Genomic DNA, 25,175 nt, shown 5'->3' on the forward strand with positions numbered 1-25,175 from the left:
AATGGACCCAGTGCTATTGTTTGATCTTTTTTATAACATGTCCTCACTGTTACTTTTAATGATCGATGAATCCGTAGTTCTGTCCATGCACAACTTGTACATATGACTTTTGGTCCTCCCTCATCTAATTGAAATAACTTGTCCACATGAAGCCATGAAGAGAAACTGTTGTTATTTTCAGAGCTCCATCAAATCAGCCCATAGTCTCCACTTCCCTAAAGTGCAGATATCAGCTCTTGGAATCCAGTGGGGAGAAATGGTGTCAATGCTGCAAATCTGAGATTCAGAAAACTGGAAATGTTCAGGTGAGGAAACATGTGGCGAGAGAAGCAACCTGCCTGCAGCCCTTGCCGTCCCCGACTACACTACCCTCCCCCAGCAACACTTTAATGTGTGGTTCAGTCAGTGGGACTGCTCTAAGTTGTGGCACTTTTTCCTCTTCCAACTCCCGAACACGAGGCGCCAACCGTCGCTGCGCGCGGCAGAACTACAACTCCTATCAGGCACCGCTGCCTGATCGCCCCTTGATTCTATACTGCCGCTCGTCATTGCGCATGCGCTACGGCCACATACAGATGGGAAATGTCGTTCCGACCTGCTCAGCGTCTGTCTGGAGAGCGGCTGCGCAAAACTGCGGAGCACGCAGGCAGTGAAGCCCCGCCCCTCCAATAGGACTGGCTGGACTGGCTACAGGGAGTGGTTGGCTGCGGGACGTCAATCGGAGAGCCCACCCACACTGCCCATTGTCTCCAAGAAGAACTTGCCTGTGACTCGGTGTCGGGCCTAGTTTGGCTCAGTGTCTGTTTCCCTGTGTGTCTCTCCAGCTCTGAAGTGAGAAGGTCAACAACGTTTTGTTAGTTAATTCCGCTACTAGGCAGTTTTTAAATGTCATTTTTATTGATGACTATTTCAAAAAAAAATCATCGTATTGCCTTGGTATTGAATCATTTTGCTCAGCAGGTTGTTCAGTTTTCCTTCATATCTTAATTTTCCAAATGTTCAGGGTGGCACAGTGGTTAGCACTGCTACCTCACAGTGCCAGGGACCCAGGTTCAATTCTGGCCTTGGGTCACTGTCTGTGTTGGGTTTGCACATTATTCCCATGTCTGTGTGGGTTTCCTTCCACAGTTTCAGCATCCGCAGTAATTTGCTTTTATCCAGTGTTTAACTCAGTCACTTCTCTTCCAGGAATGCCTACCCTGAAGAAGTACTGCTCTTCTCTCTGATAGCATCCACAGTCCAAAGATGTGCAGGTTAGGTGGATTGGCTATGCTAAATTGCTCCTTAGTGACCAGGGATGTGCAGGTTAGGTTACGGGGATAGGGTGGGATGGTTGTGTGGACAAGTGAATGAAGGATTCAAAGTAAATCTGATTGCTTTTTGGGGAGCCGATGAAAGAGGTTATTTTTCCCCCACGAGAAATGGGAGGTGTTTGGAAATGTTCCGCATGTCTAGTGGTATCTGTGCAGAGACAGAGATCAGTGAATCGTCAGAGTGAGTGCAGATCGTGGACCTGAAAAATTGACTGTTTTTCTCTCTACAGATACTGCCCGACCTGCTGAGTATTTCCAGCATTTTCTGTTTATATTTCGGATTTCCAGCATTTTCTGTTATATTTCAGATTTTCTATTTATATTTCAGATTTAAAGCATTCTGCAATACTTGCTCTCCTATTATATACCACATTCTGGGAATTTGAAATGTACAGAGTTACAATTTAAAATTAGAAAACATTTATCACTCAATGCAAAGTGCAATTTTTCGGTTAATAATGCTCAGTTGTGGATAGAATCCATAGAAACACTTCCGGGTTCGGTGATGACCAGCTAAGTCGCACGTTTCGGCAGCTCCCGGTGGAAAGGACTTTTGGGCTCTTGATAGGAGCCCCAACGGCAATTTTAACGGCTAAAAACACTGTGCGGTAAACCAGAAGGGAATCCCCCCTGGACACGGATGGAAAAAGGAGAGGAAAGTGGCCGGATTGCGGTGGATCCTCTAGAGCAGCGGCAAGGAAGGCAAGCACAAAGCAAGATGGCGTCGGAAGGAGGCAGTTTAATATGGGGCCGTGACCAACAAGAGTTCCTGCGGCGTTGCGTGGAAGAACTTAAAAAGGAGATGAAGAAGGAGCTGTTGGCCCCAATATTACAGGCGATTGAAGGGCTAAAGGAGGAGCAAAAGACCCAGGAGCAGGAGCTTCGGGTCGTGAAGGCAAAGGCTGCTGAGAATGAGGACGACATACAGGGCCTGGTGGTGAAGACAGAGATGCAAGAGGCACAACACAAAAGGTGTGTGGAAAGGCTGGAGGTGCTGGAGAATAATGCGAGGAGGAAGGATTGAAGGATTCTTGGTCTTCCAGAAGGGGCGGACGTCGGGGCATATGTGAGCACGATGCTGCACTCGTTAATGGGATCGGAGGCCCCGACGGGCCCGTTGGAGGTGGAGGGAGCCTATCGAGTTATAGCGCAAAGACCGAGGGCGGGAGAAATTCCTCGAGCCACAGTGGTGAGATTTCTCCGATATACGGACAGAGAGATGGTCCTCAGATGGGCAAAGAAAACTCGGAGCAGTAGGTGGGAGAACGCGGTGATCCGCGTATATCAAGATTGGAGTGCGGAGGTGGCGAGAAGGAGGGCAAGCTTTAATCGGGCCAAGGCGGTGCTGCACAAAAGGAAGGTTAAATTTGGAATGCTGCAGCCGGCAAGACTGTGGGTCACACATCAAGGGAAACACCACTACTTTGAAATGGCAGAAGAGGCGTGGACATTTATTGTCGAGGAGAAACTGGAATAAGCGGGCTAGAAAAAGAACGTTTGGGACAAAGTGGTGGGGCGAATATGTGGGGTGAAGAGGGAAGAGATGATTTCCCAAGTTGTTAATCCTGCGACCCTGTAACTTTTCTCTCTTCCCCATGCCGTGGGGGAGGGAGGATGAGGAGCTGGGGGCGCCGGCTATTGGGGCCGGGGCCAAATGGGAAGCGCATGCTTTGTTCCCGCGCTATGGTAATCATGGCGGGAACAGGGAAGCAGGAAGGAGGGGGCCTCGCACAGTGGGAGCCGAGGTCACGGGGGGAAGCCGAGGTCGGCCAGAGTTTGCTGACTTCTGGGAGCAACATGGGGGGTGCAATTACGCTAGTGAGGGATCTAGCGGGGGGAGGGGGGTGGGGTTAACTGGGTTGCTGCTGCTGGGGAGAAGAGGGAGCTGGTATGGGGTGGGGTGGTCGGGGCGGGAGGGCGCCGTTGGGGGGAGATACGGCTACGTGGGAACCGGGTGAGGAGCTGGATTGAAAAAGGAGATGGCTAGTCGACAAGGGGTGGGGGGGGGGATAAAGAGCCCCCCAACCCGGCTGATCACGTGGAATGTGAGAGGGCTGAACGGGCCGATAAAGAGGGCACGGGTACTCGCACACCTAAAGAAACTTAAGGCAGATGTGGTTATGCTGCGGGAGACGCATCTGAAACTGATAGACCAGGTCAGACTACGCAAAGGATCGGTAGGGCAGGTGTTTCATTCGGGGCTAGACGCAAAAAACAGGGGGGTGGCTATACTAGTGGGGAAGCGGGTAATGCTTGAGGCAAAGACCATAGTGGCGGATAGTGGGGGCAGATACGTGATGGTGAGTGGCAAATTGCAAGGGGAGGCGGTGGTCTTAGTGAACGTATATGCCCCGAAGTGGAGACAGCTGAATACAAATATACGGAGGCTGCTAGGGGTAATGATGATGCCCCCACCAGAGGGGGAAGCGGAGATAGTGGTGGCGATGGATGCCAAGAAAGCATTTGATAGAGTGGAGTGGGATTATTTGTGGGAGGGACTGAGGAGATTTGGCTTTGGAGATGGGTATATCAGATGGGTACAGTTGCTGTATAGGTGGCGAGCGTGGTCACGAATGGACGGGGGTCTGATTATTTTCGGCTCCTTAGAGGGACGAGGCAGGGATGTCCTCTGTCCCCGTTACTGTTTGCACTGGCGATTGAACCCCTGGCCATAGCATTGAGGGGTTCCAGGAAGTGGAGGGGAGTACTCAGGGGAGGAGAAGAACACCGGGTATCTCTGTATGCGGATGATTTGTTGCTATATGTGGCGGACCCGGCGGAGGGGATGCCAGAGATAATGCGGATACTAGGGGAGTTTGGGGATTTTTCAGGGTATAAATTGAACATGGGGAAAAGTGAGTTGTTTGTGGTGCATCCAGGGGAGCAGAGCAGAGAAATAGAGGATTTACCGTTGAGGAAGGTATCAAGGGACTTTCGGTACTTGGGGATCCAGATAGCCAAGAATTGGGGTACATTACATCGGCTTAATTTAACGCGGTTGGTGGAACAGATGGAGGAGGACTTTATGAGATGGGATATGGTGTCCATGTCACTGGCAGGTAGGGTGCAGGCGGTTAAAATGGTGGTCCTCCCGAGATTCCTTTTTGTGTTTCAGTGCCTCCCGGTGGTGGTCACGAAGGCTTTTATCAAAAGAATCGAGAAGAGTATTATGAGTTTTGTGTGGGCCGGGAAGACCCCGAAAGTGAGGAGGGGATTTTTGCAGCGCAGTAGGGACAGGGGGGTGCTGGCACTACCGAGCCTAAGTGAGTACTACTGGGCCGCCAATATTTCAATGGTGAGTAAGTGGATGGGAGAAGAGGAGGGAGCGGCGTGGAAGAGATTGGAGAGGGCGTCCTGTAGGGGGACTATCCTACAGGCTATGGTGACAGCCCCATTGCCGTTCTCACCGAGGAACTACACCACAAGCCCGGTGGTGGTGGCTACACTGAAGATTTGGGGACAGTGGAGACGGCATTGGGGAAAGACTGGAGCCTTGGGGGGGTCCCTGATAAGAAACAACCATAGGTTTGCCCCGGGGGGAATGAATGGGGGATATGGAATGTGGCAAAGAGCAGGAATAACGCAACTGAAAGATCTGTTTGTGGATGGGAAGTTCGCGAGTCTGGGAGCGCTGACCGAGAAATATGGGTTGCCCCAAGGGAATGCATTCAGGTATATGCAACTGAGGGCTTTTGCGAGGCAACAGGTGAGGGAATTCCCGCAGCTCCCAACACAAGAGGTGCAGGACAGAGTGATCTCAAAGACATGGGTGGGGGACGGTAAGGTGTCAGACATATATAGGGAAATGAGGGACGAGGGGGAGATCATGGTAGATGAGCTGAAAGAGAAATGGGAAGAAGAGCTGGGGGAGGAGATTGAGGAGGGGCTGTGGGCTGATGCCCTATGTAGGGTAAACTCATCGTCCTCGTGTGCCAGGCTAAGCCTGATACAATTTAAGGTGTTACACAGGGCGCATATGACTGGAGCACGGCTCAGTAAATTTTTTGGGATAGAGGATAGGTGTGCGAGATGCTCGAGAAGCCCAGCGAATCACACTCACATGTTCTGGTCATGCCCGGCACTACAGGGGTTTTGGGTGGGGGTGGCAAAGGTGCTTTCGAAGGTGGTGGGGGTCCAGGTCGAACCAAGCTGGGGGTTGGCTATATTTGGGGTTGCAGAGGAGCCGGGAGTGCAGGAGGCGAGAGAGGCTGATGTTTTGGCCTTTGCGTCCCTAGTAGCCCGGCGCAGGATATTGTTAATGTGGAAGGAAGCCAAACCCCCGGGTGTGGAGACCTGGTTAAACGACATGGCAGGGTTTATAAAGTTAGAACGGATTAAGTTCGTACTAAGGGGTTCGGCTCAAGGGTTCACCAGGCGGTGGCAACCGTTCGTCGACTACCTCACAGAAAGATAGAGGGAATGGAAAAGAAGAAGACAACAGCAGCAACCCCGGGGGGGGGGGGGGGGGGGGGTGGAATCGGACGGACTCTCAGGGATGTTATTGTATATGTATAGGCACTTGTTTTAGGTAATGTATATTGGACTGTTGGATTTTATCTTTGGAGAGTATTTATTTTTGACAAGGCAGTTGCCATTTAGTTTGTTTTTTGTTTCTGTTCAGATATTATTTATTTATTTGTTTAAAACTGGCCACTGTTATTTATATTGCTTTATTGTTGTTTAAAAGAAACACTACGTACTGTTATGTTTGGCCAAAAAATCTTGAATAAAATATATTTTTAAAAAAAGAATCCATAGAAACCCTACAGTGCACAAGGAGGCCATTCAGCCCATCGAGTCAGCACCGAGCCTCTAAAGCTCCACCTAGCCCCAGTCCCATGCCCGTAACACCTAGAATTAGCTCATTATTACAGGTGAATTGTTAAAGCTACTTTCCTGGAAGCTTTTGCTATTTTTAAACTCACAAGTGAAGCCAGGAATATGTCACTGTTGGTTCAGATATTCTCACTTGCACTGGCAAGATTGATGTTTGTGGTGTTTGTCAGGTTCAATTCTTTTAGATGTTGCTGTCTGGATGTTGCACAAAGCCAGGTTTAAAGAACTGATTGCTTAATATGAACGAGCAAGTTGTGTGGAATTGTCTGACAAAGCCGTGATTATAAAGTGTAGCACAATAAAACGTGAGCTTTCAATGGGTTTTATAAATATGTCATGTGAGAGTACCTTTAAGAAATGGGTGTTTATAAATGGGTGTTGCGGTGAATGTATTCACCATAATGCATGACACTGTAACCATTGTATCCACCTAATGTAACCTTTGACCTGGAAGTGGTGATACGAGCTGCTTCCAGGTACTGTGCTGTAACCCTGGTGGGCGCCGCCTCTGGCCCCGCCCTCACCAGGGCCATATATAACCTGGCCACCTGCGGGTGGCACTCATCTGCGCAACCGACTCTGGCTAGGCAAGTTCATGACTAATAAAGCCTTATGTTCACTCGCTCTCTCGGCCTCTTGGTCAGTTGAAGGTATATCAGGTGTGTATATAAATATCTAGTGAGAGTACCTTTAAGAAATGGTGTTTACTACTGCAGTGATGTCAGAGAGTGGGTGGAGCTGGGCTGTGTCAGCTTTTTACTTTAGTTTTAGGCTTTTGCTGCAGGATGTGTTTGGTTTCATTTTAGTTTTGGAGAAGCTGCAATCACAGCAGGATGTGTGTGAATCTCTGCAAGCTTATGCATGTTCATTTGCTGATTTCAACGTGGTAACTGTTCTCAGTAGTGAAGTTAAGCCTGTTTTGAAGGTTTTTGAAGTTATAGATGTTAAAAGGACAGCTTAATCATTACTTAGTGTTGTATTCTTTAGGGGTTGTCTTTGAATTGATGGTTGCTAAGATGTTCACTGTACGTTTTAAAAAGGTTAACTTGAGTTCATAGAATAAACATTGTTTTGCTTTTAAAAAATACTTTTCCATTTCTGCTGTACCACACCTGTAGAGTGGGCCGTGTGCTCCCAATACAACAATCTATTAAAAGTTGTGGGTCAGGTGAACTCCATGATACACTTTAGGGTTCTCTAAACCCTGACCTAGAACAAATTGGGAGTCGAAGGGGATAAAAGTCTATCTATTGGATTGGCTTAGCGAACTTAAAGACAGTGAGGGGTGAGCATATTGTGGTTGCTCATCAGGTGTGGTGTTCTAGTTTATGTGGGGAGTGTGTTGTGGTCAATGACTCTTTCAGAGGCTCGGATGTTTTTGGGGGTGGAGACGGTCACACGCAGTACCTTACGGACAGAGACTAAAAGCAGACTTTTAAATTTGGCAAAAACATTGCAGTTAACATTATCTGACAAAATGCGAAAGGATGAGGTAATTATGGCGGTGGCTAAGCATTTAAAGTTGCCTGAGATACAGTTTGAATCATTGGAAATGGTAAAAATTGACTTCCGGGTGCGGCGATGACCAGCTGAGTCGCACGTTTCGGCAGCTCCCTGCGAAACGGACTTTTGGGCTCTTGATAGGAGCCCCAACGGCAATTTTGACGGCTAAAAATACTGTGCGGTAAACCAGAAGGGAATCCCCCCTGGATACGGATGGAAAAAGGAGGAGAGAGTGGCCAGATTGCAGTGGATCCTTTAGAACAGCGGCAAGGAAGGCAAGCAAAAACCAAGATGGCGTCGGAAGGTGGCAGTTTAACATGGGGCCCTGAACAACAAGAGTTCTTGAAATGCTGTGTGGAAGAGATCAAAAAGGAAATGAAGAAAGAGCTGTTGGCCCCGATACTACAGGCGATCGAAGGGCAAAAGGAGGAACAAAAGACCCAGGAGCGGGAGCTTCGGGTCGTGAAGGCAAAGGCAGCCGAGAATGAGGACGATATACAGGGCCTGGTGGTGAAGACGGAGATGCAGGAGGCACATCAGAAACGATGTGTGGAAAGGTTGGAGGCACTGGAAAACAACGCAAGGAGGAACAACCTGAGGATTCTTGGTCTTCCTGAAGGTGTGGAGGGAGCGAACGTCGGGGCATGTGAGCACGATGCTGCACTCGTTAATGGGAGCGGAGGCCCCGGCGGGTCCGTTGGAGGTGGAGGGAGCATACCGAATGATGGCGCGAGGACCGAGAGCAGGAGAAATTCCCAGAGCCATAGTGGTGAGATTCCTCCGTTTTAAGGATAGAGAAATGGTCCTTAGATGGGCGAAGAAAACTCGGAGCAGTAAATGGGAGAACGCGGTGATCCGCGTTTATCAAGACTGGAGTGCAGAGGTGGCGAGAAGGAGGGCGAGCTTTAATCGGGCCAAGGCGGTGCTTCATAAAAAGAAGATAAAATTTGGAATGCTGCAACCGGCAAGACTGTGGGTCACATATCGAGGGAGGCACCACTACTTTGAGACGGCGGATGAAGCCTGGACTTTTATTGTGGAAGAAAAACTGGAATGAGCGGGTTATTAAAAAGAACGTTCGAACAAAGTGGTGGGGCGAATGTGGGGGGCAAAGAGGGGTTTTATGTACTAATCCTGCGATGTGGTAACTTTTCTCTCTCCCACAGGTGGTGATGGGGGGAGGAGGGGAGGTGGAGGAGATGGGGCGTTGGCCATTGGGGGCGGGGCCAAGGGAGAAGCGCGGGCTTGGTTCCCGCGCTATGATAATCATGGCGGGAATAGAGAAGCAGGAAGGAGGGGGCGTCGCACGGTGCGAGCCGAGGTCACGGGGGGGAAGCCGAGGTCAGTCAGAGTTTGCTGACTTCTGGGAGCAACATGGGGGGAGTAATTACGCTAGCGGGGGATCTAGCGGGGGGGGTGGGAGGGGGGAATTACTGGGTTGCTGCTGCTGGGGAGAGGGGGGAGCTGGTATGGGAGAGGATGGGCGGGGGGGGCACCGCCTGGGGGAGATACAGCTGCGTGGGAACTGGGTGAGGAGCTGGAAAAAGGTGATGGCTTATCGACAAGGGGGGGGGGGGGGGGGGGGTAGGAAGCCCCCAACCCGGCTGATCACGTGGAACGTGAGAGGGCTGAACGGGCCGATAAAGAGGGCACGGGTACTCGCACACCTTAAGAAACTTAAGGCAGATGTGGTTATGTTACAGGAAACGCACCTGAAACTGATAGACCAGGTTAGGCTACGCAAAGGATGGGTGGGGCAGGTGTTCCATTCGGGGCTAGATGCGAAAAACAGGGGGGTGGCTATATTAGTGGGGAAGCGGGTAATGTTCCAGGCAAAGACTATAGTGGCGGATAACGGGGGCAGATACGTGATGGTGAGTGGCAAACTACAGTGTTCAGGTAGGTGGTTTGAAGTGTGTCTACTTCAATGCCAGGAGTATACGAAACAAGGTAGGGGAACTGGCAGCATGGGTTGGTACCTGGGACTTCGATGTTGTGGCCATTTCGGAGACATGGATAGAGCAGGGACAGGAATGGATGTTGCAGGTTCCGGGGTTTAGGTGTTTTAGTAAGCTCAGAGAAGGAGGCAAAAGAGGGGGAGGTGTGGCGCTGCTAGTCAAGAGCAGTATTACGGTGGCGGAGAGGATGCTAGATGGGGACTCTTCTTCCGAGGTAGTATGGGCTGAAGTTAGAAACAGGAAAGGAGAGGTCACCCTGTTGGGAGTTTTTTATAGGCCTCCTAATAGTTCTAGGGATGTAGAGGAAAGGATGGCGAAGATGATTCTGGATATGAGCGAAAGTAACAGGGTAGTTATTATGGGAGACTTTAACTTTCCAAATATTGACTGGAAAAGATGTAGTTCGAGTACAATAGATGGGTCGTTTTTTGTACAGTGTGTGCAGGAGAGTTTCCTGAAACAATATGTTGACAGGCCAACAAGAGGCGAGGCCACGTTGGATTTGGTTTTGGGTAATGAACCAGGCCAGGTGTTGGATTTGGAGGTAGGAGAGCACTTTGGGGACAGTGACCACAATTCGGTGACGTTTACGTTAATGATGGAAAGGCATAAGTATACACCGCAGGGCAAGAGTCATAGCTGGGGGAAGGGCAATTATGATGCCATTAGACGTGACTTGGGGGGGATAAGGTGGAGAAGTAGGCTGCAAGTGTTGGGCACACTGGATAAGTGGGGCTTGTTCAAGGATCAGCTACTGCGTGTTCTTGATAAGTATGTACCGGTCAGACAGGGAGGAAGGCGTCGAGCGAGGGAACCGTGGTTTACCAAGGAAGTGGAATCTCTTGTTAAGAGGAAGAAGGAGGCCTATGTGAAGATGAAGTGTGAAGTTTCGGTTGGGTCGATGGATAGTTACAAGGTAGCGAGGAAGGATCTAAAGAGAGAGCTAAGACGAGCAAGGAGGGGACATGAGAAGTATTTGGCAGGAAGGATCAAGGAAAACCCAAAAGCTTTCTATAGGTATGTCAGGAATAAGCGAATGACGAGGGAAAGAGTAGGACCAGTCAAGGACAGGGATGGGAAATTGTGTATGGAGTCTGAAGAGATAGGCGAGATACTAAATGAATATTTTTCGTCAGTATTCACTCAGGAAAAAGATAATGTTGTGGAGGAGAATGCTGAGCCCCAGGCTAATAGAATAGATGGCATTGAGGTACGTAGGGAAGAGGTGTTGGCAATTCTGGACAGGCTGAAAATAGATAAGTCCCCGGGACCTGATGGGATTTATCCTAGGATTCTCTGGGAGGCCAGGGAAGAGATTGCTGGACCTTTGGCTTTGATTTTTATGTCATCATTGGCTACAGGAATAGTGCCAGAGGACTGGAGGACAGCAAATGTGGTCCCTTTGTTCAAAAAGGGGAGCAGAGACAACCCCGGCAACTATAGACCGGTGAGCCTCACGTCTAGTGGGTAAAGTCTTGGAGGGGATTATAAGAGACAAGATTTATAATCATCTAGATAGGAATAATATGATCAGGGATAGTCAGCATGGCTTTGTGAAGGGTAGGTCATGCCTCACAAACCTTATTGAGTTCTTTGAGAAGGTGACTGAACAGGTAGACGAGGGTAGAGCAGTTGATGTGGTGTATATGGATTTCAGCAAAGCGTTTGATAAGGTTCCCCACGGTAGGCTATTGCAAAAAATACGGAGGCTGGGGATTGAGGGTGATTTAGAGATGTGGATCAGAAATTGGCTAGCTGAAAGAAGACAGAGGATGGTGGTTGATGGGAAATGTTCAGAATGGAGTACAGTCACAAGTGGAGTACCACAAGGATCTGTTCTGGGGCCGTTGCTGTTTGTCATTTTTATCAATGACCTAGAGGAAGGCGCAGAAGGGTGGGTGAGTAAATTTGCAGACGACACTAAAGTCGGTGGTGTTGTCGATAGTGTGGAAGGATGTAGCAGGTTACAGAGGGATATAGATAAGCTGCAGAGCTGGGCTGAGAGGTGGCAAATGGAGTTTAATGTAGAGAAGTGTGAGGTGATTCACTTTGGAAGGAATAACAGGAATGCGGAGTATTTGGCTAATGGTAAAGTTCTTGAAAGTGTGGATGAGCAGAGGGATCTAGGTGTCCATGTACATAGATCCCTGAAAGTTGCCACCCAGGTTGATAGGGTTGTGAAGAAGGCCTATGGAGTGTTGGCCTTTATTGGTAGAGGGATTGAGTTCCGGTGTCGGGAGGTCATGTTGCAGCTGTACAGAACTCTGGTACGGCCGCATTTGGAGTATTGCGTACAGTTCTGGTCACCGCATTATAGGAAGGACGTGGAGGCTTTGGAGCGGGTGCAGAGGAGATTTACCAGGATGTTGCCTGGTATGGAGGGAAAATCTTATGAGGAAAGGCTGATGGACTTGAGGTTGTTTTCGTTGGAGAGAAGGTTAAGGGGAGACTTAATAGAGGCATACAAAATGATCAGGCGGTTGGATAGGGTGGACAGTGAGAGCCTTCTCCCGCGGATGGATATGGCTGGCACGAGGGGACATAACTTTAAACTGAGGGGTAATAGATATAGGACAGAGGTCAGAGGTAGGTTCTTTACGCAAAGAGTAGTGAGGCCGTGGAATGCCCTACCTGCTACAGTAGTGAACTCGCCAACATTGAGGGCATTTAAAAGTTTATTGGATAAACATATGGATGATAATGGCATAGTGTAGGTTAGATGGCTTTTGTTTCGGTGCAACATCGTGGGCCGAAGGGCCTGTACTGCGCTGTATTGTTCTATGTTCTATGAGACGGTGGTTTTGGTAAACGTATATGCCCCGAACTGGGATGATGCCAATTTTATGAGGCGGATGCTAGGACGCATTCCGGACCTAGAGATGGGAAAGCTGATAATGGGGGGAGATTTTAATATGGTGTTGGAACCAGGGCTGGATAGGTCGAAGTCCAGGACTGGAAGGAGGCCGGCAGCAGCCAAGGTACTTAAAGATTTTATGGAGCAGATGGGAGGTGTAGACCCGTGGAGATTTAGCAGACATAGGAGTAAGGAGTTCTCATTTTTCTCCTATGTCCATAAAGTCTACTCGCGAATAGACTTTTTTGTGCTGGGTAGGGCATTGATCCCGAAGGTGAGGGGAACGGAGTATACGGCTATAGCCATTTCGGATCACGCTCCACACTGGGTGGACTTGGAGATAGGGGAGGAAACAGGAGGGCGCCCACCCTGGAGAATGGACATGGACTAATGGCAGATGAGGGGGTGTGTCTAAGGGTGAGGGGGTGCATTGAAAAGTACTTGGAACTCAATGATAATGGGGAGGTCCAGGTGGGAGTGGTCTGGGAGGCGTTGAAGGCGGTGGTTAGAGGGGAGCTGATATCAATAAGGGCACATAAAGGGAAGCAGGAGAGTAAGGAACGGGAGCGGTTGCTGCAAGAACTTTTGAGGGTGGACAGACAATATGCGGAAGCACCGGAGGAGGGACTGTACAGGGAAAGGCAAAGGCTACATGTAGAATTTGACTTGCTGACTACAGGCACTGCAGAGGCACAATGGAGGAAGGCACAGGGTGTGCAGTACGAATATGGTGAGAAGGCGAGCAGGTTGCTGGCACACCAATTGAGGAAAAGGGGAGCAGCGAGGGAAATAGGGGGAGTGAGGGATGAGGAAGGAGAGATGGAGCGGGGAGCGGAGAGAGTGAATGGAGTGTTCAAGACATTTTATAAAAAATTATATGAAGCTCAACCCCCGGATGGGAGGGAGAGAATGATGGGCTTCTTGGATCGGCTGGAATTTCCCAAGGTGGAAGAGCAGGAAAGGGTGGGACTGGGAGCACAGATCGAGGTAGAAGAAGTGGTGAAAGGAATTAGGAGCATGCAGGCGGGAAAGGCCCCGGGACCGGATGGATTCCCAGTCGAATTCTATAGAAAATATGTGGACTTGCTCGCCCCGGTACTGACGAGGACCTTTAATGAGGCAAAGGAAAGGGGACAACTGCCCCCGACTATGTCTGAAGCAACGATATCGCTTCTCTTAAAGAAGGAAAAGGACCCGCTACAATGCGGGTCCTATAGACCTATTTCCCTCCTAAATGTAGATGCCAAGGTCCTGGCCAAGGTAATGGCAATGAGAATAGAGGAATGTGTCCCGGGGGTGGTCCACGAGGACCAAACTGGGTTTGTGAAGGGGAGACAGCTGAACACGAATATACGGAGGTTGTTAGGGGTAATGATGATGGCCCCACCAGAGGGAGAAACGGAGATAGTAGTGGCGATGGATGCCGAGAAAGTATTTGATAGAGTGGAGTGGGATTATTTGTGGGAGGTGTTGAGGAGATTTGGTTTTGGAGAGGGGTATGTTAGATGGGTGCAGCTGTTGTATAGGGCCCCAGTGGCGAGCGTGGTCACGAATGGACGGGGATCTGCATATTTTCGGCTCCATAGAGGGACAAGGCAGGGATGCCCTCTGTCCCCATTATTGTTTGCACTGGCGATTGAGCCCCTGGCGATAGCGTTGAGGGGTTCCAAGAAGTGGAGGGGAGTACTTAGGGGAGGAGAAGAGCACCGGGTATCTTTGTATGCGGACGATTTGCTACTATACGTGGCGGACCCGGCAGAGGGGATGCCAGAAATAATGCGGATACTTGGGGAGTTTGGGGATTTTTCAGGGTATAAATTGAACATGGGGAAAAGTGAGTTGTTTGTGGTGCATCCAGGGGAGCAGAGTAGAGAAATAGAGGACCTACCGCTGAGGAAGGTAACAAGGGACTTTCGTTACCTGGGGATCCAGATAGCTAAGAATTGGGGCACATTGCATAGGTTAAATTTAACGCGGTTGGTGGAACAGATGGAGGAGGATTTCAAGAGATGGGATATGGTATCCCTGTCAATGGCAGGGAGGGTGCAGGCGGTTAAGATGGTGGTCCTCCCGAGATTCCTCTTTGTGTTTCAGTGCCTCCCGGTGGTGATCACGAAGGCTTTTTTTTAAAAGGATTGAAAAGAGCATCATGGGTTTTGTGTGGGACGGGAAGACCCCGAGAGTGAGGAAGGGATTCTTACAGCGTAGCAGGGATAGGGGGGGGGCTGGCACTACCGAGCCTAAGTGAGTATTATTGGGCCGCTAATATTTCAATGGTGAGTAAGTGGATGGGAGAGGAGGAGGGAGCGGCGTGGAAGAGATTGGAGAGGGCGTCCTGTAGGGGGACTAGCCTACAGGCTATGGTGACAGCCCCATTGCCGTTCTCACCGAGGAACTACACCACAAGCCCGGTGGTGGTGGCTACACTGAAGATTTGGGGACAGTGGAGACGGCATAGGGGAAAGACTGGAGCCTTGGGGGGGTCCCCGATAAGAAACAACCATAGGTTTGCCCCGGGGGGAATGGATGGGGGATATGGAATGTGGCAAAGAGCAGGAATAACGCAACTGAAAGATCTGTTTGTGGATGGGAAGTTCGCGAGTCTGGGAGCGCTGACCGAGAAATATGGGTTGCCCCAAGGGAATGCATTCAGGTATATGCAACTGAGGGCTTTTGCGAGGCAACAGGTGAGGGAATTCCCGCAGCTCCCGACACAAGAGGTGCAGGACAGAGTGATCTCAAAGACATGGGTGGGGGATGGTAAGGTGTCAGATATATATAGGGAAATGAGGGACGAAGGAGAGACTATGGTAGATGAACTAAAAGGGAAATGGGAAGAAGAGCTGGGGGAGGAGATCGAGGAGGGGCTGTGGGCAGATGCCCTCAGCAGGGTAAACCCGTCGTCCTCGTGTGCCAGGCTAAGCCTGATTCAGTTTAAGGTATTACACAGGGCACATATGACTGGAGCACGGCTCAGTAAATTTTTTGGGGTGGAGGATAGGTGTGCGAGGTGCTCGAGAAGCCCAGCGAATCATACCCATATGTTTTGGTCATGCCCGGCACTACAGAGGTTTTGGATGGGGGTGACAAAGGTGCTTTCAAAAGTAGTAGGAGTCCGGGTCGAACCAAGCTGGGGGTTGGCTATATTTGGGGTTGCACAAGAGCCGGGAGTGCAGGAGGCGAGAGAGGCCGATGTTTTGGCCTTTGCGTCCCTAGTAGCCCGGCGCAGGATATTGCTAATGTGGAAAGAAGCCAAGCCCCCGGGGGTGGAGACCTGGATAAATGACATGGCGGGGTTTATAAAGCTAGAGCGGATTAAGTTCGTCCTAAGGGGGTCGGCTCAAGGGTTCACCAGGCGGTGGCAACCGTTCGTCGAATACCTCACAGAAAGATAGACGGAATGGGAAAAAGAAGGCAGCAGCAGCAGCCCAGGATCGGGGAGGGGAGGGGGGGGGGGGGGGAGGAACCAGAAGGACTCTCAGGGTTGTTAATATATACTGTATAGTATGTATAGGTCGTTGCTACAGATAATTATATATTGGACTGTTAAATTATATTTTTGGAGAGTGTTACTTGTGACAAGGCAGTTGCCAATTAGGGCTAGTTTTCATTTTTGTTATTTATTATTTATTCATTTTTTGTTTATAAAATAGGTCATTGTTATTTGTGTTGTTATAATATTGTGTAAAGGATGCACAATGTACTGTGTTGGTTGACTAAAAATTTTCAATAAAATATTTAATAAAAAAAAAGGAAATGGTAAAAATTCAGTTACAAATTAAACAGATGGAACATGAGAAAGAATTAAAGCAGCTTTAATACGAAAGAGAGGAAAAAGAAAGAGAGAGAGCGGAAAAAGAAAGAGAAATAGAGAGAGCAGAAAGAGATAGAGCAGAAAGAGAGAGCGAGGAAAAGAAAAGGAGAGAGAAGAAAGGAGAAAAGAAAGAATAGCCCAAGCAGAACAAAAAGAAAGAGACAGGGAGATACAGATCAGGGAAAAAGATAAAGAGAGAGAGGTTGAACTTCAGAAAATGGCCATGAAACATGACAGTCAGTTAAAAGTGGCAGACGTAAAGGGAAACATACTGTTGGATGATAGTGATAAGGATAGTGAGAAAGAGCACCAAAGTCGAAGCCTTGGCGGGGATCTATTAAATATGTCCAAACATTGCCAAGGTTTGACGAGGAGGAGGTAGAAGCATTTTTCATTTCATTTGAGAAGGTAGCTAAACAAATTAAATGGCCACAGGACATGTGACTGTTACTGATTCAAACAAAGCTGGTAGGTAGGGCTAGTGAAGTGTTTGCATCACTACCGGAGGAGGTATCTGGGACGTATGAGGAGGTGAAAAATTCCATCTTGGGTGCATATGAAGCCTACAGACAAAGGTTTATAAATTTAAGAAAAGAATTTGGTCAAACATACATGGAGTTTGAAAGGACCAAACAGAGTATTCTTGATAGGTGGATAAAGCTTTGAAAATAGATCAAACGTATGAAGCTCTGAGAAATTATACTTTTGGAGGAGTTTAAAAATTCAATTCCTGATGTCGTGAGAACTCATGTGGAAGAACAGAGGGTTAAAACTGCGAGATTTGCAGCAGAAATGGCAGATGATTATGAATTAGTTCATAAATCAAAGCTTGGTTTCCGACATCAGTTTCAGCCTGAGGGATAGAAACTGGGGACATGAGAAATACTCAAGTGGTAAAGGTGATCTGATGGGAGATAATGAGAGTGTACCTCAGATTAAAAAAGAAATCCAGGAGGGTGGAAAAAAAATGAAAAGTTTCAAATGTTTTCACTGTAATAAACTAGGCCGTGTAAAGTCACAGTGTTGGTGGTTGAAGAAAAGCACTGGGAAGGCTGATGTGGTAAAACAGGATAAGACAGTGGGGTTTGTTAGAGTGGTAAAGGAAAGCCCAAGTGAAGCAAAGGAGGTGCAAAAGATTGTACAGCCTGATCAAGAGGTGATTGATAAGAAGGTGCCAGATCTCTTTAAAGAATTTACTTGTGTGGGTAAAGTTTAGACTTTTGAATGGACCTACCTCGTATTAAGTTGATCTTTTCTCTTCACCTTGCTATAACTGTAACATTTATATTCTGCATTCTCTCCTTCCTTATGTACAGCATCCTAGAAACAATACTTTTCACTGTATATTAATAGATGTGACAATAATAAATCAAATTAGTTTACTCATGTGTATCAGGAGGAACAGGTAAAGAAATCACAATTTTAAGAGATACGGGAGCTAGTCAATCTTTAATGGTAAGAGATAAGGAGTTGTGGTTTGGGAAGAATGTTGCCAGAATAGATGGTAATATGTGGAATTCAGGGTGAGAGGAGTAGTGTTCCATTATATAAGGTAAGGTTGGAAAGTCAAGTGAAGAGTGGTGAAGTGGAGTAAGAGAGAAACTATCTTGTCCAGGAATACAGTTTATCTTGGGTAATGATATAGCTGGATTGCAGGTGGGAGTGATGCCTACTATGGTTGATAAGCGAGTGGAAAATCAGACAACTCAAGCGTTGAAGGACGAATATCCTGGCATTTTTCCGGATTGTGCAGTAACAAGGTCGCAAAGTCACAGGTTAAGACGAGGAGAAATCAAAGAGTGAAGATGAAGTTGAAGTGCAATTATCAGAAACGATTTTGATCAGATGTTTGAAAACGAACAAGAACAGGTGGAGGATGAGGTGGATATTTTTAGTTCAGGAAAATTGGCGGAGTTACAACAGAAAGATGTAGAAATAAAACGGATGTATCAGAAAGCAAACACGGAAGAGGAATCTGAGAGTATACCAGAGTGTTATTACCGTAAAAGTGATGTCATGATGAGAAAATGGAGACCTTTACATATGCAGGCGGATGAAAAGTGGACAGAAGTTCATCAAGTAGTATTGCCGGTAGGGTATAGAAAGGAGGTGTTGCGAGTTGCACATGAGGTCCTTTGGGAATAAGGAAAACTCAAGCTAAAATCCAGAAACATTTTTATTGGCCAGGACTTCATAAAGATGTAGTTAAATTTTGTCAATCATGTCACACATGTCAAGTGATAGGGAAGCCCCAAGCAATGATAAAACTGGCACCCTTAATACCCATTCCAGCATTTAAGGAACCTTTTACAAGGGTCCTAATTGATTGCGTAGGACCGCTTCCTAAAACAAAAAGTGGGAATCAATATCTTTTGACTATAATGGATGTGTCTACTCGGTTTCCAGAGGCCATTCCAGTACATAATATTACAGGTAAAAAGATTGTGAATGAGTTACTTTAATTCTTTACTCGATATGGACTACCCACAGAAATACAATCGGATCAAGGATCAAATTTTACCTCAAAAGTTATTCAAATAAGTTATGGATAGCTTAGGAATAAAACAATCTAAATCAACTGCGTACCATCCAGAATCGCAGGGAGCATTAGAAAGGTGGCATCAGACATTAAAGACAATGTAGAGGGCTTATTGTCCCGATTATCCAGAGGATTGGGATAAAGGAATTCCATTCGTACTGTTTGTAATTAGGCATGCTCCTAATGAGCCAACAAAATTCAGTCCTTTTGAACTAGCTTTTGGTCATGAGGTAAGAGGACATTTAAATGGATTAAGTAAAAATTGGTGAGTGCGAAATCGGGAAATTACGTGTCGAATTTTAGGGAACGATTAAATAGAGCAAGTGAATTGGCTAGACAACATTTGAAAGTTGCGCAAAATGTGATGAAACGGGTCGCAGATAAGAAATCCAAAGTTTGTCGTTTTGCCAGTGGAGATAACCTTTTAGTATTGTTACCAGTGGTAGATGAGCCTTTAAAAGCTAGGTTTTGTGGACCTTATCAGATTGAAAGGAAATTAAGTGAGGTGAATTATGTGGTAAAAACACCAGATAGAAGGAAGACTCACTGAGTGTGTCATGTGAATATGCTCAAAAGGTACTTTGAAAGGGAAGGAAGAAAAAGGAGGAGGTTTTAATGATTCTAACTCAAAGTGACGAACCAAATCCAGATGACTTTGAATTTGACATACCTCAAATTAAATTGGGAAACAAGGATGTTTTTAAAAATTGGGATAAATTGTTGAGTTACCTTCCAGAGGAAAAACGGACTGACCTGAAAGAGCTATTGATATCATGTGGGCAAGTTTGTAGAGATAAATTAGGAAGTACTAAAATGGCTATATATGATGTAGATGTGGGAAATGCTGTTCCAATCAAACAACATCCATATAGACTTAACACTTTAAAATTGGCACAGGTTAACAAAGAGATTCAGAATATGCTTAAAAATGGCATAATTGAAGTTGGTTGCAGCCAATGGAGCTCATTCATAGTGATGGTACCGAAACCAGACGGTACCCAACGGTTGTGTGTGGACTATAGAACGGTTAATGCAGTTACAAGAACGGACTCTTGTCCTATCCCACGTTTGGAGGATTGCATTGAGAAAATGGAATAATCAGCTTTTATTTCCAAACTGGATTTACTTAAAGGTGACTGGCAGGTACCTTTATCCGAAAGGGCGAAGGAGATGTCAGCTTTTGTGACTCCAGATGGTACATACCAATTCAAAGTTATGCCATTTGGCATGAAAAACGCCCCAGCACATTTCAATGGTTAACTAACAAAGTTGTTTCAGGATTACCTGATTATGCGGTATACATCGACGATCTGGTAATTTTCAGCCAGTCCTGGAAAGAACATTTAAAACATCTGATGGAGTTATTTGATCGACTTCAGGAGGCGGGTTTGGTGGTAAACCTAGCCAAAAGTGAATTTGGAAAAGCCCAAGTCACTTTCCTTGAGGAGTTTTCGATATCCTCGAGACAAAGGGAAATAATGCGATTTCTTGACATGAGTGGATTTGATCGAACATTTGTGCAAACGCTTTGTAGTGTGGTGGCTCCACTGATGGACTTGCAGAAGAAATGTTGAAAATTTCAGTGGACAGCGGAGTTTCAACAGGCATTTGACTGCCTGAAAGCGGCCTGAAACCAATGCTCCTGTGTTGGAGAATTGCAAGGGACTCTGTGATCAAATTGAACTGAAGTATCTGACTTTAAAGAGAAATGCCGAGGCGTAGAGAAATGGACGGATCGTGCAAGGACCTTCTTGTTCAAAGAGACTGTCAATCAAGGATTTCAATTGGAGGAAGAAGAATGAAAAAAAATGGACTATATTATTATACCTGTTTGCGTGTGTTGTTGTTTTTTGAAATGAAAAAGTATATTTTCTGTGTGCATTTCTTAAAGGATAGTGAAAAGGTGAAAAATGAAACCATCTTGAAGTTGATGGTTTATTTATTTTTCTTGGGGGAAGGTGTCATGTGAGAGTACCTTTACAAAATGGGTGTTTATAAATGGGTTTGTATATAATATCTGTCGTGAGAGTACCTTAAATAAATGAGTGTTTATAAATGGGTGTGTATATAAATATTTGTAGTGAGAGTACCTTTAAGAAATGGGTGTTTACTACTGCAGTGATGTCAGAGAGTGGGTGGAGCTGGGCTATCTGTCAGCTTTTTACTTTTGTTTTCGGCTGTTTGCTGCAGGATGTGTTTTAGTTTTGTTTTCAGTGTTGGAGCTGAAGCCAAACCAAGCAGGTGTACTGCTGTTCTTCTCTCTGCCATCAAAAGACTATGTCTTGATCATTTGGTGAATTCAGAATTATAAATGTATTCAGTAGTGACTTTAACCTGGTGTGCTTCTGATCAAGGTTTTTTTTCAAAGTCGTATGGATGGTAAAAGGAAAGCTTAAAGGATTACTTAGTGTTGTAGTCTTTGGGGGTTGTATTTAAATTGATGGTTGCTAAGATGTTCACTGTATGTTTTAAAAAGATTAACTTGAGTTCATAGAATAAACATTGTTTTGCTTTAAAACATACTTTTCCATTTCTGCTACACCACACCTGTCGAGTGGGCCGTGTGCTCCCCATACCACAATCTATTAAAAGTTGTGGGTCAGGTGAACTCCATGGGTTCTCTAAACCCTGGCCCATAACAAATAGAAAGGCCAAACGTTTTTTCTAAAGCTATTTGAAACAGTCTAACCCCACTGTGGCTATCATTTGCAATTCTGGGTGCCTTAAGGATGTGAGGGGAGGTTTAAAGGGGCTGGGGGTGGTGGAGAAGCACCAAGGCCCAAGATATCTCTTCATGGCCCTGGGTTTACCTACACCTCACGGCTTGCAGTGATTCAAGAAGGTGACCCACCTCAAGGGTAATTAGGGATGAGTAGCAAATGTTGACCAAGCCAGAGACACCTACATCCTATGAAAGTATAAATAAAGAAGCCTGAGGAATCAGCCCTTTCAGCAAAGGAGGGAGGGAGTTTGAGGAAGTCATGGTTTCTTTTCCTGTTTTACAGAAGGATTGCATTGTACAACACCAGAGAATGCAGAGAGGATGGACACCACCAATAGATCCTGACCATCAAACAAGAAGCAACTGTGGGAAGACATCCAGTCCATTCATAGCTTTGCTTAACACAGAGAAGGTTGGGCAGTCAAACCATAATTTGGAAATCAGTCAGGTCAGGGGAGCTTTGACATATCGTTAGATCTGAAACTGGTCAGTGGTGTGGAACCTTCCAGCAGGACCAACCTTTCCAAAGATCGTTCAGTGTGAGTCTGGGAAGAAGTGTGAGTGCGGTTCAAGTGTGGTGAGAGCTTTAATCATTCATCGAGCCTCGTGAATCACTGACTTATCCCTCAGGTGAAAGTCTGTTCAAGTGTGAGGTGTGTGAGGAAGGCTCCACAGGTTGATAAGATCTCTGAACACACGGTACTTCTGTTGTACAACTGTTAACACAACAACAGCTTCATGGAAGAGAAACCATTCAAATGTGAGGTTTGTAACCGAGCCTTCACACACCCATCGACGTTCATGAATCACCAACGCATTCACACTGGGGAGAAACCGTTCATATGTGAGGTGTGTAACAAGGACTTTGCACAATTATCAGGCCTGGTGAAACACCGGCTCATTCACACAGGGGAAAAACCATTCACATGTGAGGTGTGTGACAAATCATTCTCGCAGTCATCAACCCTCCTCCTGCACCAACATATTCACACAGGCGAGAAACCATTCACGTGCGAGGTGTGTATCAAATCATTTTCCCGATCATCTCATCTCCGTGTACACCAACGCATTCACAGAGGGGACAAACCATTCATATGTGAGGTGTGCGATAAAAGATTCTCTGATTCATCAAATCTCCGTAGACACCAACTCATTCACACAGGAGAGAAACCATTTACATGCAAGGTATGTGACAAATCATTCTCGTTGTCATCAGATCTCGGCAGACACCGACTCATTCACACGGGGGAGAAACCATTCACCTGTGAGGTGTGTGACAAGTCATTCTCCCGATCATGGAACCTCCAGGTCCATCAGAGGATCCATATAGCGGAATAACCCTTCAAGGTTTGTGATGAAGCTTTTGTGACTTTGTCCCTCCTGTGACACCGGAGCATTTGCACAGGGGAGATACTCTTCAGGTGCAATGTTTGTGACAAGGTTTTCACCCACTCCTCGGTCCTCCTAAAGTACCAGTGGATCCAAACTGGTGAGAAACCATTCTGGTGTGAGGTGTGACGAGACTTTCACATTGTCAGTGTGTCTTCTGGTCCATCAACAGACTCAGACAGGGGAGAAACCCTATTGGTGTGAGTTCCGTAATAAAACCTTCACACAGTTTTTGAACCTCCGGGAACATCACTGAACACACTGGGGAGCTACTTATCCAAGTTTTATCAAATCTATCATCAGATTGTGAACCTCAATACAAGTTCACTGCAGAGGATGTTCACAGAACAAGAAGCAGCTTTCACTCACATCAAACAACTAGAGACAACAACTGAGCCAATGCTGAGATTGAAATATATAACATCCCGATTGAGTATTGACAGGCAGGATGTGAATAAAATGTTTCCTCCTGTGGGAGAATCTAGAACTAGGTGCCACTGTTTAATAATAAGGGGTCATCCATTTAAGACAGATGAGGAGGAACGTTTCTGTCTGAGGGTAGTGAATCTTGGGACCTCTCTTCCTCAAAAGGTGGTTGAAGCAGAGTCCTTGATTATTTTTTAAGCAGGGGTAGATAGATTCTTGATAAACGAGATGAATGGGCAAGAATGTGGAGTTGAGGTTACAATCAGATCCACCATAATCTTATTGAATGGTGGTGCAGGCTCGAGAGGTTGAGTGGTCTCCTAATTTGTAAGTTCATGTGAATGTTCATGTTACTGAGAGTTTTAGAAAGGGAGCTTTGATATTTTATATTTGTTTTAATTTAGCTGTGCATGGCGTAACACTGGAATCCAAATTACCCTTTCAAACTGTCTTGATTTCCACACAGATAGAACCATCAATGATTCAGATAGCTCAACAGCAAATGGTATCGGAGTTAATTGAGTCTAAGCAAATTTTAGAAACTATCAACAGGCAGAATATAGGGAAAAAGTACTCATCAATCAAACTCTACCAACTCCACACTTCAAATGGGTTATCAATCAAAGAGAGATGGACAACAACTTCAGATCCTTATGCTGGCAGAGAATAGATCACTGTCTCCGAGAAACACCACAGCTTCCTGGGATATCGACTGACAGAATCCGTCACTGCCTCTGAGAAACAGCACACCTTCCTAGGATTTCTACTGTCAGAAACAGTCACTGCCTCCGAGAAACACCACACTTTCTGGAATTTCTACGGACAGGGAATCCGTCACTGCCTCCTAGATGCATCACAACTTCTGGGATGTCGACTGACAGAGAATCTGCCACTGCCTCCTTGATGCATCACACCTTCTGGGATTTCTACTGACAGGGAATGTCACTGCCTCCTAGATGCATCACAACTTCTGGGATGTCGACTGACAGGGAATCTGTCACTGCCTCCTTGATGCATCACAGCTACTGGGATTTCAGGGAATGTCATTGCCTCCTAGATGCATCACACCTTCTGGGATGTCGACTGACAGGGAATCTGTCACTGCCTCCGAGAAACACCACACCTTCCTGGGATATCGACTGAGGGAATCTGTCACTGCCTCCGAGAAACACCACACTTTCCTGGGATTTCTACAGGCAGGGAATCTGTCACAGTCTCCTAAATGCATCCCACCTTTTGGGATTTCTATCGGCAGGGAATCTGTCACTCATTTAGTCCGTGGTCGAAACACATTTAATACTCATCTGTCCCTGAACGTTGTTGGAAACAACCTTTGCGTGATAGGTGGCTGCTGAACTTCACTCCCCTCCCCCTCCACCCTCCCTCCTCCCCTCCTCCCCCTCCTCTCCCCCCTTCCTCCCCACCCCTTCCCTCTCCTCCCACTGCCCCTCCTCACTCCTTCCCCTCCCCCTCCTCTCCCCTTCCCCCTCCTCCCAAAGAACAAAGAAAAGTACAGCACAGGAACAGGCCCTCCAAGCCCGTGCCGACCATGCTGCCCAACTAAACTAGAATCTTCTACGCTTCCTGAGTCCGTATCCCTCTATTGCTGACCTATTCATGTATTTGTCAAGATGCCCCTTAAATGTCACTATCGTCCCTGCTTCCACCACCTCCTCCGGCAGCGAGTTCCAAGCACCCATTACCCTCTATGTAAAAAAAACTTGCCTCTTACATCTACTCTAAACCTTGCCCCTCGCACCTTAAACCTATGCCCCCTAGTAATTGACCCCTCTTCCCTGGGAAAAAGCCTCTAACTATCCA

At 46.8% G+C, this 25,175-nt stretch overlaps 1 protein-coding gene across 1 annotated transcript in view; it reads left to right on the top strand.

The window, feature by feature from the left end:
* Window positions 1-707: 707 nt before the first annotated feature.
* The window catches only part of LOC140426718 (uncharacterized), a 137,817-nt gene continuing 113,349 nt past the window's right edge, over window positions 708-25,175 (top strand). The window contains exons 1-2 of the mRNA XM_072511816.1: window positions 708-839; window positions 21,823-22,865. Of these exons, the coding sequence (XP_072367917.1) occupies window positions 22,278-22,865 (588 nt within the window). The 5' untranslated portion in view covers window positions 708-839; window positions 21,823-22,277. The remainder of the gene's footprint in view (window positions 840-21,822; window positions 22,866-25,175) is intronic.

This window comes from Scyliorhinus torazame, chromosome 7, assembly GCF_047496885.1.
Source record: "Scyliorhinus torazame isolate Kashiwa2021f chromosome 7, sScyTor2.1, whole genome shotgun sequence".
NCBI lineage: Eukaryota > Metazoa > Chordata > Chondrichthyes > Carcharhiniformes > Scyliorhinidae > Scyliorhinus > Scyliorhinus torazame.